Source organism: Folsomia candida, unplaced genomic scaffold, assembly GCF_002217175.1.
Source record: "Folsomia candida strain VU population unplaced genomic scaffold, ASM221717v1 Fcan01_Sc003, whole genome shotgun sequence".
Classification (NCBI taxonomy): Eukaryota; Metazoa; Arthropoda; class Collembola; order Entomobryomorpha; family Isotomidae; genus Folsomia; species Folsomia candida.
Window position 1 is genome coordinate 10493437 of NW_019091195.1, and position 17224 is coordinate 10510660.

The following is a 17224-nucleotide window of genomic DNA, read 5'->3' on the forward strand; positions in this document are numbered from 1 at the left end:
GCGTAACAAAGCAAGAACGTCGGAATTTCATCACTGTCATCATTCAACCTTCCGTTTTCTACAACTCACGTATTTCTGCGGCTGATTTTTAGCAGCCTAATGTCACGGAATCTCATCTCAAATTCATGTTCTAGGTAGATTACGTCCTAGTATGAGTTTTTCATGCAAATACGCAGCTAGTTTGTTTCATCTACAGAAAAGGACTACATTATTGTGGAATGCGCTACAAATACGCTGACTGAGAAAAGAAAAATGAGCAACTGACAACTAAACCATATACTGAACGATATTCTCATTCCGTTTCTACCCACCCAAGAAAATTCAAGAGTAAAATTCCCATCGAATCGCGGCGAACGAAACAAGTTCTAACCAACCAGAAAATTCCATTTGCATGCGAAACTTTCTCGAGTTCCATTTATTGAAATGTATTATGCATAATATTTAAATTTTGAAGTCAAGCCCAATATGTACATAAATATGTCAACCTCTCGCTGTGTGCTGTGGTGAAAGACATTATATTAATATTTACTTTGTCATCATATGCATTCAATTTCAATTTTAGTACACTTTCATTCTGGGTAATCAGATAAAATGACTTGGTTAAGCACATTTTGATTTTCAATCGTTCTATTTATAGACATGCTGCCGTGAAATTAAGTTTCTAAATATTTTGCCACAGGAGAAAGTGTTCAGCCTGAACAGCACGCAGAAGACGACTTTCGCCAGACTTTCTCTCACGGCTTCCATAATAATGCCTCAGTCTCACCAAGGAGTGAGTAGAGCTGAGATCTACTCGCGTCTCGAAATCGCATTCAACTCGGAACGAGTCACTTGTAAAATATCAGCGTCCAATATTATCGTCAGTGATTAATTCCTCGATGTTAATCAAGTTACGCAAATTACATGCAACGGAAACTTAGAGTGTCTTCTGCAGACTAAAAGTTTATTAACCACTCCAAAATTAGATAGTTTCAGTTACAAAACAAGTGAAATTGAATTTGACTATTCACAGACGTATGTGCATACTTATGTAGAAAGTTACATCAAAATTTCCAAAAAAGGAACGAAAATGAACTTGAAACCGTCGTTTGAGTGGGTGATTAAGTGGCTGCAACTGGAATTGAGTCTTCTATGGTTGATGGCATCCTTACCCAGCTCATTCACAATCCTGCAAAATAAGTATGTCGATTACCCGGGTGACTTTATCCTCGGCGCTCTCTTCCCGATCCACAGGAGGGGGTCTGGAAATGATGTTTGTGGTGAAATTCAGGTACGCTGCACACAGTTCCCCTTGCGACGATATGACAATGAAATTAATATTTCACCTCGATGCAATACATTTTAAATTAGCAATATTTTCATTGTTATAGCTCGAGGATGGGGTTCAACTTCTTGAGGCGTTGCTATTTACGGTCGACAATATTAATAAGAACAATGCTATCCTTCCAGGGATTCGCCTGGGCGTATTAGGTCAGCATAGATCGGATATTTTGCGTACACGGAGTACGCAAATACGCAATCTAATAAATGTAAAAACATAAATTTAATTTAATTAATTTGCGCATCTTTTTTAAAAGCTCTAGATACTTGTGATTCTGGGTTCATAGCTATGGAGCGCAGTTTAGACTTTGTGAAAGGTAAGCAAGAAAGCTTCTCTCGACACGGATGACAAGATATGTGCATTTTGAATAGATGATACCACAATATGCTAAAATTCGCGACAGCTTAATCCGACATTAGCCTTCAACGTATTCATGAAGCCTGCATATTTTTGACATTAATAAACTCACACCACGCACGGATGAAAATGAATGATTAATGAAAAAGTTGTCAAATGTACTTTCACCGTAATTTTCAGGATTCATATCTCACTACAATGAGTACCACGAGAGGGAATTCCATTGTGACAATGGCAGTCCAGCAAAGTTCATGTCTGGACAGTTCGATCGTGTGATTGGCGTTATCGGCGGCCAGAGCTCTTCAGTGTCCATCCACGTAAGTATCGATTCCGGTAAACCGAAAGAACCCCAACCAACCAAACAGTTCATTTGACGTGAATGCGTAACCACAGGCTATATGTCACCCATACACAATAAAATAAGGTCCGTCTATTGAGTTATTAGGAGACATTCCTATAAATAAAACTGAAACAAATACATAAGGACTCCATCTCCAATGGATCATGGTCCAACTTCATACGTGACCTAGAAACATGCATGAAGTGACAAACACGTTTCGCTTTGTCTAATTTCTTGATGAATGTCATACATTCAGGAACTCTAGACTCTGGTGAACGACTAGTACACATGTACATTGTACACACTCCGTAATGATACAGTAAACCCCGAGGGTAATTCAATTTCCGGGATTTCCATGTACTTCTCAATGGTTTATTAGTGTCTGTGCATTTACAAGATTTCACTTGATGTAGAGTTGTAAAAGTTCCGTTAACAAAACCAATTACACAAAGTTGAAATGCGGGAGGAATTTTCCTTCAATTTCGTCAACAAAGAGAGACAGAGTAGGGTCATACAAGCGGAGATATGTCAAACTAATTAAATGGTATAAAACCTACAGGGAAGTGTTGGTCTAGCCCGAGTCAGAGTCCGCTTCTAAATTTGGTCAGCATTACTACCAAATACCATTCGTAATCTGCCCCCAACAACCCCATCCGACCTTTCTGACCCCCACCGGTGAACCACATGACAGATGCTTCTCATCTTTGGAATTAACTCTTCATTTTCCCAATGCTACATGTGTACCAAATTTCAGGTCGGTAGGATGAGTTGAACGAGTTATCGCTAGATAGTTGGACAGATAGACAGATATGATTGTTCCATAAGCCCAGACTCGGGCTAAAAAGTTGTAGGGAAACTTATTTGGCTCATATTACTGATAGCTCATATAGTTGTATGTACACATGCATTGTACTTCTAGTTAACTTACTTCCTTTATACAGGAGTATAATTACATGCGAGGGTAGTTTCTTCCTACATATACTCATCCTTACTCAGAATACTTTGACGAGCATGTGGGACTTACAAGTGAAAGTAGTGCACAATGCTGTAAAAAACAACAATAAACTAACACGAGCATGATTCTCTTTGTAATCCTCTTCATATTCTACTGCTCTGTCCATTCGTCTAACTCTGTGACACAAAATTACAGAGGTCGGGAAAATACAAAATACGGTAACTGTAGTCTCGCAAGATGAAAAATGTCAAAATTTTAGTTTTTTCATAGATCGCGTAAGTATTTTAATAGATTTGAACATCAAAGTTACTGTATTTTGCTTCATATGTACATTTGTCTCATTTGCCCCGTCCCGTCCATCGATTTAGTTTTTTTGAGTGATTAATTGTTTCAGGGTGAAAACCTTATCGTCGTTAGAATTTCAAACTCAAAACCATGAAATTTTGTATCCAGCCAATTTATCTTCGCCAAATGTAAATATTTTATTTTATTTTGCGAACCTCTGCTAAACACAAATAACTTTCCGAGTAATTGAAGTAAATATAACTAGATGAGATATTGGGGTAAAAAGACGAATGAGAGGAAATGAGATATCTTTTATCAGATGTTGTATGTTGTGGATACAATTTCAGTGGGTGGAACCGTCTGAACAAGGGAAGACAAACAATGGATGTTTACATGATATCAGATACATTCTTACAAAGGGTTTTATGTAAAAGCTCACCTCCCAAAATTACAGCCTTGTTTTCATATTCTTTCATTTATTCTTACATGGTAAAAACACATTAAGCAATCGCCAGGATTTAAGGAAAGGGAATTGATAATTTTTAAGTAGCTTATCATACAAACTAACGCGCATATCACTGAATTAAAATTTCTTATGAGTAATGAGCTACATATTGGTTTAATTTTCCTCCTTCACAGGTTGCAGGCCTGCTTCGTCTCTTCAAAATCCCGCAAATAAGCTACATGTCAACGTCGCCACAGCTAAGCGATCGTGAAAGGTTCCCCTATTTCTTCAGAACGGTTCCAAGCGACGTGAACGAGGCGGCCGCCATCATTGACATCCTCAGGTGAGCATTTGTTCCACTTTCTCTTTTAGTCTGCTGGCTCACTCCTCGGTCGCACACACAAGTCTGGCCGAGGACGAATGATTGATCATCATCCGTCTCATCATAATTCTTTTCCGTGTTCGCTCTCCTTCTTCTTCAAATGTCTGATTATTACGTCGCAGGTCGTTCCCTTTTAGATGATTTGGTTGGACTTTAATGTTCCTGAGAAGATTTTATATTCCCCATTTATTTATGCAGTGACAGGTTGCAACTTCGTATGAGGGGTCATATGACACGTTTGTCATAAGGCGTGGTCATCACATGATTCGTGTTACTGTAAATTTACGATGTCGAGAAGAAACAATTTTGTGGTTATTTGAAACTTGTATCTTCAAAATCTTATCCATACGTTAAAGTTCTCGTCTGGGTGGCGTATTTCATCTTGAAGGTTGTTATTCAGCAAGTGCTGTATGTCTATTGCATAACTTCTTCAAGAATAGATAATCACATACGTTACTGCTCCGGACAGATGACAAATCAATGTTCGTTTTAAACAAAAACTATAATAATAATTCGCAACAAATTACCGAACACAAACTTGAAGAAAATGGAGAGATGCGTAGTAGAAGAATAATGAGGATGACAACTCGTAATGTTTCTTCATATTTCAGATACTTTAATTGGACATATGTTGCTGTCGTGTATTCTGACTCTGAGTATGGCGTTCATTGCTACGAAGCCTTACGAGATTTCGCAGCTAACGACTCGATTTGCTTTACGACGCCCCAGAGAGTTATTCGATATCAGTATCAAGACTCGGATTATGATCAAATTATTCGTACTGTCGTTAACAAACAAAACATTCGAGGTAAGCTGAAATTGAATGCCGTTACATACACAGAGCTAAATAGCTGTATTTGCGTCTTTTGTCTTTTGTCTTTGTGGTTTTGTTAATTGACTACTGCGATTCTGGGTCAAGTTTCACTGAACCAGTTGCTGTCGTCAACATAAGCCATGCTTCAGCAGTGTTTTCACTTTATTTACAAAATTATTGCATTGCCCCACGCTTCTAATTAATTCAATCTTCTATTCTCATGATCTGAGCTAATTCAAACGAATCCATACCTTCCTTCCTTTGCAGTGATTATATTGATCTTGGAAAAAGAATTCATGATTCACGTAATGAATGCTGCCAGAAGGTGGGTTGATTATGACATTGCTTACAAAACATCAAAGTAGTTTTAAACGCTATTTATTTTCTCCCACTTATTCGCAGGCTGGGAGTTGGCAGCGAGTACGTTTGGCTTGGGACGGATGGATGGTCGAGTCGAGAATCTGTGGTAATGGTAGGATTATTTATTTCCAGACCTCTGCGTGTGCGCTTTGAAAACGTTCTAATTGCAGAAAACAATAAGATGTGCACACAAAAAGTCTATGCTATGCTCCGTCCTGGTTTCAATTTTGAGACATTCAAGAATTAGAGATCAAATGAGAGATTTCAATCATATAAGTATTTAAATAAATTTGTTTTCTGAAATTATGCATTTCTGTTGGTACGATTGTTAGCGTCCTGTATTGTCATGTTATCATTTTGTCATGTTGATCACCTGGATTGAATGATGGTCGAGTAAACGATTGAACGTTCTCCGTTACTAAATATTTTAAGCCAATCATGAAGTAATGCAGCCAAGCTGTCAAAAGAGTAAAGTTATGATTGAGCAGAGAATATTTGTCTTGATAAAAGGGTTTCACTCTGACGACCTAATCTTTCATTAATGACGAGTTATTACTATGCTTTCAGGGGAAGGAAGACATTTTAGAGGGAGCCATTGCCATTCAGCCCCTCGTGAGTCATATCAGAGGGTTTGATGACTATTTTACAGGCTTGACGCCTGAACACACCTCCCTAAATCCGTGGTGGTCTGAATTCTGGGGAAAGTATTTCAAGTAAGATTAAATTTGGTTTTTATCACGTTCAATTTTGTTATCCAACTCGTTCATCCATCCATCAACCCATCTATCCATTCATCCCTTTGGGATGCGAATAAGATTTAAATATTAAATTCAATTTCTATGTACTATGCTATGAAACTCAATTTTGCTCCTATAAAGTGAGAGATTTCCCATCATCTCAAGTGTCTTTTCCTTCATCCTCTCTGTAGATGTGAACTTAGTCACGAAAGCCCCACCAGGAACAAATCGAATATCGGAGACGTAGAAGAATCCGTGCAAGACCCACCGTGCAGCCCAGATCTTCGAATCTCTGAGCTAAACGGTAGTATATAAAAATATTTCAACTTTTTAATAAAAAATATAATAAAATATAAAAAATATCTAAAAAACATATTCCTTAGGTTATTCTCAACAACCATTCATACATTTCGTTCGTGATGCAGCATACGCTTTTGCCTATGCCTTGCACAATATGTGAGGAGCAATTGAGTTGAACTGATTGTGAGTTTTTGCCATGGTTGGTATGATTGACTTGGAAATTTGTGTCCCCTCATGCAGGCACGCCGAGCTTTGCGGAGGAGTTCCAGGTGTATGTCCTGAAATGCATCACATCGATGGACCCCATCTCATTGAATACCTAAAGAACGTTACGTTCAAAGGTGATGAAAACTTTCCCGTGTTAATGATACTAGTAGCACGCATCTGTGGAATACAAAGTTTTGCATTGAGGGCAGGGCTGCTGGTAACAACTGTTTGCCCAAGTACATATCAGTAGCAGTACTTTCTCCACTAATATTATCTCAATACGTAGCAAATATAAGTCATTTCTGACCTTTCCCCACAACAACCACGTCCACCACTGCTCTGAAAACTTTGGCATTGTTTAACTTGCTCAAGGCCGGGTTAAAAACCTTATCTGGTGGGAGTGGAGTGACTATTCACGTTTAAAGAGAAAGTTTGATGTATGCCATCAAAACCAGAAGAACCAGCTCAGCAGTTGGCAACTGGATGATGGGGAAGGAAAGTTTTATGGTTGCGGCAAGAAGGATTTCTCATGTTCTTGTTCTTGCTGATAAATGATATCAAATTTCAGACGAAGACGACAATCCATTTAGATTTCTGAACCAAGGCGATGGGCCAACACGGTATACAATTGTGAACTTCCAACGAGACCCTTCCAGTCTAAACTACCAGTGGCAAAAAGTCGGAGATTATTCAAGTGAGCAAATTGTAAAACTCTTTCTTGCTGAAGCTTTCTCTCGTGGTGAGAATACATTGCTGTTGCTATCTCTATTATTAACCTTGCTTTCACCTCAGGGCTCTTATTCATATATGCATCAACTTTTCGAATAAAATACGCATTTACGAATCTCAGTCTAGAGGAAACATCTCCATTCAGATGTGTGGAGGCTTGAAAGTATATATTTGATGACATCCAACACTTGTTACTGACTTGTGGCCGTCTAAACAATCATTTGTTCCACTTTTTAAATGCGAGATACCATTTTGATATCAGAGTTTGACTACATTTCGCTAAACTACGAGTACTGCCTACTTATTTTGCATTAACAAAAATGAATGTTGCTAAATTTCAAAACTTTTAGAGTTGCATAATTTCTATTTGTTTGAAGCTTGAAGTGTCGGCGTGAATTACCAAAATTAGTACCGTCGCTCTTTCTCTGGGTAATGATGAGGGAGGAAGCTTAAAATAAGATTGGGTTACGATTTAGCAATGAATGTGGCCCGAGAGAAAGAGAAAGAAAGAGGATGAGAAGTGAATGAAAATCTTTGTAAGAAAAACTATTATTACACACAAGTGGTCGGAAGTATGATAACGAGGTTTCTTAAGTGGTGCCAAATAGCACGCAATTTAAGCTATTTGGCATCGTGCTGTCGTTATTTCTAGTGAAACTAACTTTAGTCAGTCAGCCAGACTCCTTTCACCTTTTTAGTGGAAATCGATGGACTCAAATGGTTCTAATTAGCGAGTTTTATTGTGGAGAGTCTACTTTAAGAACCGCTTTAGAAGGATAGCAGATGCAACCTTGTAGTTTATATGTCGTTAAAGGAATAACGTTAGCACCTTCGTGCGGTTTGTTAAGTAATTGGTTTGTGGGCTGATTGAAACTCATGTAAGATGAGAGAACAATTTGAATTCATGTATTACGACAGTTGAATGAATTGAACTTTGACCTTCCTTCTTGTCGGAATTCCTCTTGTGTCATGGTTTGAGAAAAAACATATATTCATTATTACGGGACTCGATAAATGAAGAAAAACACGAACCACGAATGTTACCCGTCATGCTTCTCATTTGATTTCATAGATATGGAGAAGAGAAAGTTCTAAAGGCAATATCGGAATTTTGTAATCAATGATAGTATTAATTTCATTAATTACATCTGATTATGACACTTAAGCGTACAAGAGAACTCAAACTCAATTTACTAATAACTTTGTTATTAATGAGCACCATTGTTGAAGATCTGCAGAATGTAAGAGCTATTTAGTTGACTAATAAATCTGTAATTCAATTTCCTTTTCTCAATCAATCTCATAAGTGTTCAACTGACAAAGATAAAAAGTTTCAATTCCCATGTTCACAGTAAAATGTACCATCTTTACCCATCTCGTTTCTGAAACTTTCTCAAAGCAAAGCAGAATTAAAGTTTGAGTTAGGGAACAGTCTGGGCATCCTAGTGAGCGAGTTGACTTTTTCTCCTCGCCACTTACCAGTAATGTAAATGATTTTTGTCACTAAGACTTCTAATTTGCAGCTAATACAAAATGGATTGATTTCGTTTTGGTGGCAATAAATTCCCAAGTTTGTGCTTTACAATTGCCATGTTGCATAAATTCCATAATAAATCTCGGTGAAAAGTATTGGACTGAAACATGATATGAGTCCATGTTTCAGTTCAATACTTTTCTCTGAGATTTATTATGGAATTTATGCAACATGGCAATTGTAAAGCACAAACTTGGGAATTTATTGCCACCAAAACGAAATCAATCCATTTTGTATTAGCTGCAAATTAGAAGTTTTAGTCGAAATTTTTCTCCTTTTCTGGTTCGCGATGCCCCGTTTGGAGAGTGGGAACGGTCACTCTCAAAACCCAAAGCAACTTTTTACATGCAACTGCCTGCATTGTTTACATGAAAATCAGCTGCTCTCTTCGCCCCGCCCCCCCCTCATTAGCAATAAATCTCTCGGCACACAAGGAGACGCAACCGTCGTCTCTGTCTTTTAGTTATGAGATTTTTTCAACGTATATGCATTCTTAAGTGAGTGGAGGAATGCAGAGGGGATTAGGCAGGTTGAACCTTGAATGAATACGGATGGCAAGTTTCCTTTGTACAATTTCCTGCTACCAACAAACCCAACGAGAATTTAATTGCGATTCCGGATTAGAGGAAAGCAGATTCCTTTCTCTCTGAAAGAATGAAATAGATAAATGATCCTTCAAAGGTCACGCAGGCTCAAGGACCATGGTTGGTTCCTTACTCATCCTCAGTTGCATAGTCAGATGTAGTGCTATATAGGAATAGAGGTAATTCCCTACTTTCACCATATTGCACATTGCGCGTCGCGTCTGCTCTTATTTATTTACCTGCTAGCCCATTTTCTCATACTCGTTCCTGCTAGAAATGTGCACACAGTCGTAAAACATTACTGTGTTTACTATAATTTACGTTTGATTTATACAAAACAAAACCAGGCGCCTTGCTGTTTACTTCTCATATTTGTGTGTATGTACGCTCTTGTTGAATTTTACATCCTCCTGTGTATGTATCTATGTACATATGACAAATGATCACCCCTGAAAATTAGCCTTGGCTACTCTATCAGTGTCACAGGCTTATTTGGCATGTTGATGACACTGCAGGGTATAAATTTAATTAAAGTATCAAATAACCTGCAACAAAGTTCTCCGCAAAGTTGCAAGCTTGAGATTGGCGAGCTAAATGGGACAATTGTTTGCTGAATCAAAGGAGATAGAAGGCTCAAGCTCAAAGTGAACGACGAAAATACCAAAACGTGTGTGGGTGACTTTCACATGTACGTCGTAAATACTGTAGATTGACATCTCGGACTTGCTATCTTTTTCATGCATGACTGGCTGGATTGAAAACGTGTAGAGAGCTTATTTGAGCTGGATTCCTCCTCTCAACTTTTTAACTCCACTTATGTACCGAATCTGCTTTGAACAAAGTCTTTGTGTCGCTGCTTATATCATCATTATTAAAATTTATTAATAATAAAATCTGCGCTGCATGTAAACGTTCATACACATTAAACTGAAAATGGAACCAGGGACGAGGCTTCCTGATTTCATATCATGAAATTCCAGTTGTCTGTCATGATATTAATAACTTTTTTCCCTTACAATGGACTTCAGTGCGACCAGAAGGAAAATTTGAGCTGAAAATTGAAGATGACCGGATCCGCTATCGTGTGAGTTCAGGGATAAGCGAGTACCCACAGGTTAGCATAAGTTTATTCCATTTTATTTTCTACGGTACGTCAAAATTTTGGTGACTAGTATTCCACATCCACCTCTGCTGATTTAGCAGTAATAATGCTATGTATGTTGTTCCGCAGTCAACGTGTGCCAAACCTTGTTCCATTCACCAAGTGAAAGTTCGAGAGGTATTTCTAATATATTTTCCCCAAAATTTGGCTCGTATTTTATGTCTCGTCCACAATCCACATAATGCTTTCTATCCTGGTTGGAAATGACATGAACAGTTCCCGTTCAACTTTATCGAATTCCAATAGTACCAATATAATACCTATAGGAATGAGTTGTATATGACGATGGTGACGCAACTTGGTTTTCGATTTTATATGTACATACGTACAAGGATTAGAGATTTAAGAGGTGAATTGGACAGGTATAGCCTGAGTTAACCCAAAAGTGTCAATTTCGACAAAGTTAATAATAATCAGTAAGCGAGGTATTCATTAGTCAAGGAAGGACGATGATGTTGTTTTATTGTATGAAAATATATAGAGAGACGACACTTGCTGTCATATATGTCGAGATTGTGGCAAATTCCAAATCAAACATGGTGAGTTGTATAATAATTTCACTCCATAAAAGCGATGAGTGACACATCGTTGGAAGTGGGGTAGTAAGCTCTATAAATTTTGAATAACCAACGTAAGTATGCACATGATAATTCGCCTCCACAGACGATTTCCACTGTGATGATTGTCCCCTGGGACAATCACCTGACAGCTTGCATTCAACGTGCAATCCGATTGAAGAACAATATATTGACTATTTAAATCCACTTGCAATGGCAGCAATGATATTCTCCGGATTTGGTAAGTTCGTGCTTTCTTCTACCCCTCCTCTCATCGGCAAATGTTCTCAAACGCGACAACTTTCTCCATGTCTTTACTTTCGTTTTCTAATGGTATGAATGTGGATCAGTTCTGCAGCCATTCACTTGTACGCAATAGGGATCTATTTGTTTGTCAAAAGGAATGACACATTTTCTTTACAAGTTGTTACTGTTTTTTAAATAATCGTTCGTTGTTCTATACGTGTGTCAGTGCTACTGAAAGTTCAACTTATCCTTATTGTTAGTTGTGCATTAATATTCCATGGTTCTTTCTGAAAGGTATTCTTCTGGCTCTGTTCGTGCTCAAAGTGTTTTGGAGATACAACGACACTCCGATTATCAAAGTAGCAGATTTATATGTCAAGATTTGTAGGATATACATATTTATATTTATTATTAAAAAATGTATAGGCGGCAGGAAGGGAACTGTCCTACGTGCTTCTCTTTGGAATAATTCTTTCCTTCAGTGCAACTTTCTTTATCGTGGCTCCTCCAAATCAGCTCTCATGCGGAGTCGTGAGATTCTTCTTAGGCTTCTGTCCGACTTTGTGTTACGCTGCGATTTTAACCAAAACCAATAGAATCGCCCGAATTTTTCACAAGTCCGGGCCCTCCGAGACCAAATTTATAAGCCCTTCTTCGCAAATTTGCATTGTTGCCATCTTAACGTCGGTGGAGGTGCTGATCAACGCTGTGTGGATTTGGATTTCTCCTCCAGACTCTATTTTCACCTTTCCAGATCGGGGGACTAAACTCAGGATTTGTAAAGTAAGTGACTCGGAAATTGCATTTCTCATTCTTTCTCATTTGCAGGCTAGTGGCATTTTCCGAAACAGTACGATATGCGATGAATGCAAATAGAATTCGTCATTGTATGTACTTACACATATTGCGTTCCATGTCACTGTTGTCGCACTTTTCCAACTCCTAGATAAGTATTTATGGAATCGTCATTTCTACATATACATTCGTAAAAGTTCATGGAGAGGTTAAAAATGCAGTTAGGATTTGGTTGAGATTGCCTTAAACCTAAATCAAGGTTTTACAGAATGATGTCTTGTGGTTAAACAAAGCAAAAAATCTAACATTCCGTAAAACTCATTGTGATTATCATGTTTTTTACAGGGGTTGGATGACTATAGTTATATGATTGGTTTTGTATATCCTCTCATTCTCATTATTGGCTGCACAATTTTTGCAATTCAAACTCGGAAGTGTCCAGGAGGATTCAATGAGGCATTTAAATTAAATTAAAATTATATAAAATTATATAAAATTAAAATTAAGCTCAATTTCTTAATTTTAGGCAAAGTATATTGCTTTCACAAACTATTGCCTCTTGGTATGTGGGTGGGCCTTTCTTTATTCTTTATGCATTTTCTTTGCTTATATACTTCTCCCATGATTTCAGATAATTTGGCTAGCGTTCGTCCCCCTCTATCTGACCAGCACAAGCAATGGCATTCGAGTAGTGACGCTGGCCATATCACTTTCATTGAGGTGAGTCGTTCTCGTTGATTCGTTGTTTTATTAGCAAAAAATTCATAATCTTTGCTTATGTGTCACATCCCAGTGGGCTAGTCGAGATGGGATGCCTGTTCTTCCCAAAAATTTACATTGTTCTTTTGAAACCTGAGAAAAACACAAAAGAAGTTGTGATGGCTCCAAATCGTAGTTCTTTTGCAACTCTAAGCAATTCTGCGCCTGTTGCAAGCAGTAATACTCCAAAGGTAATTACGTCCAACGGTAATTACGCATCCAGCCAACATTTAAGCCCGGAGGAAATTCTCATAAGCAATGGCTCCTTCTCCGACCCGTCGTGTTAAACTAGTTAAACTATTTCGTATAAAAGGTACTTGGTTTTTGTTACTAATTGAAGAGCAATTAATGGATAACTTTGATATAAAAGTATACATTTCCTAATTTCCAACATATGAACAAAATAATTTACAAACTCTAGTTACAAAAGTGAAAACTTTATTTTTGTAATAATACATACACATTTACCACAAAATTATCTCGTACGAATTTTCCAGATTATATATCGTAAACTTATGTGACCATCAATAGTACAAAATGTTATTTAATGCTAATATGCAAATCTTGCAAGGTAATTACACTATAAAAGAAAGTATTATTAGAAAATGTATATCTACATATTATAAAATTATTTGAGCCTGTAGAGACTTCTCATGTATATGTATGACATATGAAAGGTATTATTATTGATTACTATTATATATTCCTTATATTACTGTCATCGTAAATATTTGCATAGAATAAAATACAGTTTTGATTTCGATCTGGTCTGGTAGTTTAAAACTTGAATGTGCTTAGTTTTCCTTGTTATCCTCTAGTTGCATTCCAGATGAATTAAGGGAATCGTTGATCTGCGAGACAAATAACCTCTTCCTGAGATCCCGACTAATTGGGTTGGGCAGAGGCACTTGCAATTCGTTATCTGGAATTATAAAATGTTTGTTTTAGTATGAATAATGAAATTATTCTTAAAATATATTTTATTATGACTAAATTTACCCCTTCCTTTCTCCGTTGTTTGCTGATCAGTGCTGTCACCCTCCTCGAATGCAATTGGAGTTCGTACATAATCAAAAGTGGGAGACCGTGGGTCGATGAATGCGGGTGGGGTAGAAACTTCTTGGTTCGTATTCGACAAACCAAGGGTTTGTAACTTTTTTTCTCTCTCCTGTCGTGTGCGTTCCCTTTCAGCAGCAATCTGCAAGATTCACATTCATCAGATCATTGTCGCAATATAACCATATACATATAATATACGCTACTGTGTATAGATAATATTTAATGTCACCTCAACCGGCGTACGAGAAACACCAATTGTGGGTGACCGAGGGTCAAGCAAAGCCAAGTGTTTGGATTTTGCGAGCCCTTCGGGTAATGGGGTACTCATCCCGTTCCCGGGTGGAGAGTAGGTCGTGTCCATGTCGTCCACCTCCTTTGATAAGTGGGACTTGAAGTTTCCCATTTTATTCAATAGCCAAGTGATGTTAATCTAGAAATTTATGTTTCCAAACAGCTAAAAGCACTAAACTGATTTATACCGGCGTTTCTGGTCAAAGTTGAAGACAGAAACTATAATTTAAAATAACGTCAGAAAACTTGAAATGAAATTGATGAGCCCGACTAATAAATATAAACCGTCAACTGCCAACAACAAAGCAAATGTGTGCATGCGAAATGCAACGATATGGAGGGCAAACTGGATTTGTTCTAACCGTTTCGGGGAAATGTGACTCATTCTCAAGTTACATATTTTTATATGTTACCTTTCGAAAGGAAGCGAAAGCTTTCGCTTTCGCTTTCTCTTTGACTTTACTTAATTGTTTTTTTTTGTCTTATACACATATTACTCGATACTTGTTATTTGTCCTGTAACACAGCATTCCATTTCTACATTTCCATTGAGGTAATGAATTAATTTAGACAATGTTAAGAAATGATAGACTATTTGGTCTTGTCTTCCTCCTCTTCCGCAATCGGGTCCAACTTCGCAGCACCAAACAACTTGCCGGACGAGCTTCTCGGAGAGATGGCCGAACTGGAAACCCACTTGACCTTTAAACTAGGGTCAGACTGGGGGCTCCGAAGAATGGCGTCCATGGTGGAGAGGGAAGAAGAGGGCTCTACTTCTGAAATAAGTGCGTGATGCAATACTTGTATAGAAACATTCCCAAATGATAAGGCGCCTTATGCTAATGTAATCAGCAGTAATTAATAATAAATGACTGACTTGTATCAGTATTGGATAGCTCATTGATTTGGGAGTTGATGGAAATTATGTGTTTCCGTTTCATTTGGTTGTCCTTTTCAATTTTGGAGATGAGATTTCGAGTCTCTGCACGCTGCTCTTCATGCATTACGGCCTTCAAGGAAGTTTCGGTATGACAGTGTTTCAACTCTTGAACTTTCTGTTTCAAGTCAGACCTAAACGAACATGCATATCGACTACCGTTATATACATACTCGTCCAAAGATTCATTCTATCACGTCAATTGTTCTACGAGCAACGTACGGTAAGGTAGTGTCGTAAATGGTAATATTTTTTGGTATTGGTGACGAAATATCCAGCAGTGACTCATCGTCAGAAAATGTAACCATTTCCGGCAGTGCAATTCCATCAAGACCTTCGTACGATGAGGAGGACAAATGTTGAGACGAGTCAAATTTTGTCAAACCTTGTTTCAAGAGGGACTCGACTTTCACCAACGGCTCCATTCGCCTTTTCAATTCAGCCGTGTTTTCCCTCTCCTTCAGAAATTGGGTTGCCTTCATTAAGAAAATTGATTACTTTTTCCATATCGTTACCATTATAATACAGTTCATATTCAGTTGTTTGATGATTATCAAAATTATACCATCTCGTGGGTTTTTTGATTGAGCACCTTCGTTGGATTGTCGACATAAACTTTGAGGCATTTTTCAAGCCGAGATATGTCCTCTTTATACTCTTTCTCCATCCCCTCCCACTCACTCCTTAATGTGAAAAGTGTGTTTTCTGTCATTGTTAATCTCTCCTCAGAGTGGACCCTGCCGGATTTTTCTGCCTGCACAGCCACTCTCAAGTCATCAATTTGTCCCTTTGACAGTTTTAGTGAGTCCAACAACTTGGATTCCGTGTCTTGTAAGGTGGCATTTTTCTCCTCCGCCTCGCACAATTTCCCCTCGAACACGGCGTGTGCCTCCTCCATCGACACTTGCAGCAGTACACACTTTCTCTCCGATTCAGAAAGGGCAAGCTGCTCATCCTCCAAATCCGCTTGCATTTTTACTCGGTCAGATTCCAATGCTTGGTTTTCCTTTTCAACAGTTTCAAGTCGCTTCTCCAACTCCGTGTTTCTTGATTGATGTTGCTCAATTTGTTTCTCTAGCTCCTTTACGGACGTCTGCAGCTTTCCAGTTTGGACTTGCCAAAGCTCTTCTCCTTTCACCAAGGCTTTCTTCCTAGAGTCCACTTCCAAGTTGGCCTTATCCAGTCGTTCCTGGATATCTTTAAGGGACGCTGTGAGCTCAGTGATGGACACTTGACATGTTTCCGTATTCTTGATCCAGTTAGTTTTGTCCTCTTCCGACTTGTGCAGCAGGTCTTGAAGCTCGTCATATTTTTTAGACTTTTCCTTGAACATCTCTTCCAATTCTTCATGCTTTTTCTCCAAGTGGGAGAGTTTGTCTTGTGTGCTTGGTTCCTTAAGAGTAATGGGAAGGCGAGAAGGGGGTACTAGCGGAGTTCGGCATCTTTCCATGGAAGGGAGCCGTTTGAGAGCAGGTCGAGAGAACGACCTGGCTTGAACCATTCGACTTTTTGAGCTTTTTATTGTGGCAGAGTTTCCCATGTCTGTGGAAAACTGCGGGTCATAGGCTCCAATGGGTGGGGTTGAAGTAGCGTCTGTACAAGCACATTAAAAGTTAGGGCCAATTCAACTTGCATATCGCACAACATGTAGCACGATGATATATGTTGTACAATTTTTACCATTTTCAAAATCATTGAAACGTTTCAGTGGGGCTTTTGAGAAAGACATGTTGCTGCAATTTAGTATTATGTAGTTAAGCGGAAATGGAGACAGGGGTATTTTCAAATGCAGTATGATAAATCGAGATTCTAATCGTTTTAGTAGTTTTTCGGATTCTTTATTGTCCCTTTGAGAGACTATGAGGGAGTCAAGTGCCAAGGAAACTACATAGCCAAAACTCATGTGAAGAACATCATGTTTCTGCATAAAGCTGTATCCATAATAAAAGTTACTTCTTACAAATATGTAATGATAGCCAAATGTCAAATGCGTTGATCCTTATGATTTGACGAAATAAAAATATTATATGAATGCTATACATGGGATGATGCATATTATATTATAAAG

General features: G+C 38.2%; 2 protein-coding genes across 4 annotated transcripts; one reads left to right on the forward strand and one right to left on the reverse strand.

The window, feature by feature from the left end:
• Nucleotides 1-566: 566 nt before the first annotated feature.
• On the forward strand, nucleotides 567-13632 carry LOC110846965 (metabotropic glutamate receptor 3). 3 transcript variants are annotated; one of them, XM_035849702.1, is made up of 23 exons: nucleotides 567-1270; nucleotides 1371-1503; nucleotides 1578-1637; nucleotides 1859-1995; nucleotides 3898-4046; nucleotides 4697-4893; nucleotides 5167-5224; nucleotides 5302-5371; nucleotides 5827-5972; nucleotides 6188-6300; nucleotides 6380-6452; nucleotides 6537-6637; nucleotides 7072-7197; nucleotides 10379-10464; nucleotides 10582-10629; nucleotides 10994-11051; nucleotides 11176-11310; nucleotides 11610-11674; nucleotides 11742-12098; nucleotides 12456-12566; nucleotides 12637-12672; nucleotides 12742-12830; nucleotides 12904-13632. In XM_035849702.1, exons 1-23 carry the CDS (start codon nucleotides 1070-1072, stop codon nucleotides 13154-13156), a joined length of 2802 nt encoding a protein of 933 aa, XP_035705595.1. In that variant the 5' UTR covers nucleotides 567-1069; the 3' UTR covers nucleotides 13157-13632. The 3 variants fall into 3 exon arrangements, with proteins under 3 accessions (XP_035705595.1, XP_035705596.1, XP_035705597.1); XM_035849703.1 differs by having other exon boundaries at nucleotides 5302-5365; XM_035849704.1 differs by having other exon boundaries at nucleotides 1371-1470.
• LOC110846966 (hyaluronan mediated motility receptor) lies at nucleotides 13291-17087 on the reverse strand. The gene is made up of 7 exons (XM_022093803.2): nucleotides 16837-17087; nucleotides 15722-16749; nucleotides 15379-15632; nucleotides 15097-15290; nucleotides 14158-14995; nucleotides 13869-14067; nucleotides 13291-13791 (listed from the first exon to the last, which is right to left on the reverse strand). Exons 1-5 carry the CDS (start codon nucleotides 17081-17083, stop codon nucleotides 14811-14813), a joined length of 1908 nt encoding a protein of 635 aa, XP_021949495.2. The 5' UTR covers nucleotides 17084-17087; the 3' UTR covers nucleotides 13291-13791; nucleotides 13869-14067; nucleotides 14158-14810.
• Nucleotides 17088-17224: the final 137 nt, after the last annotated feature.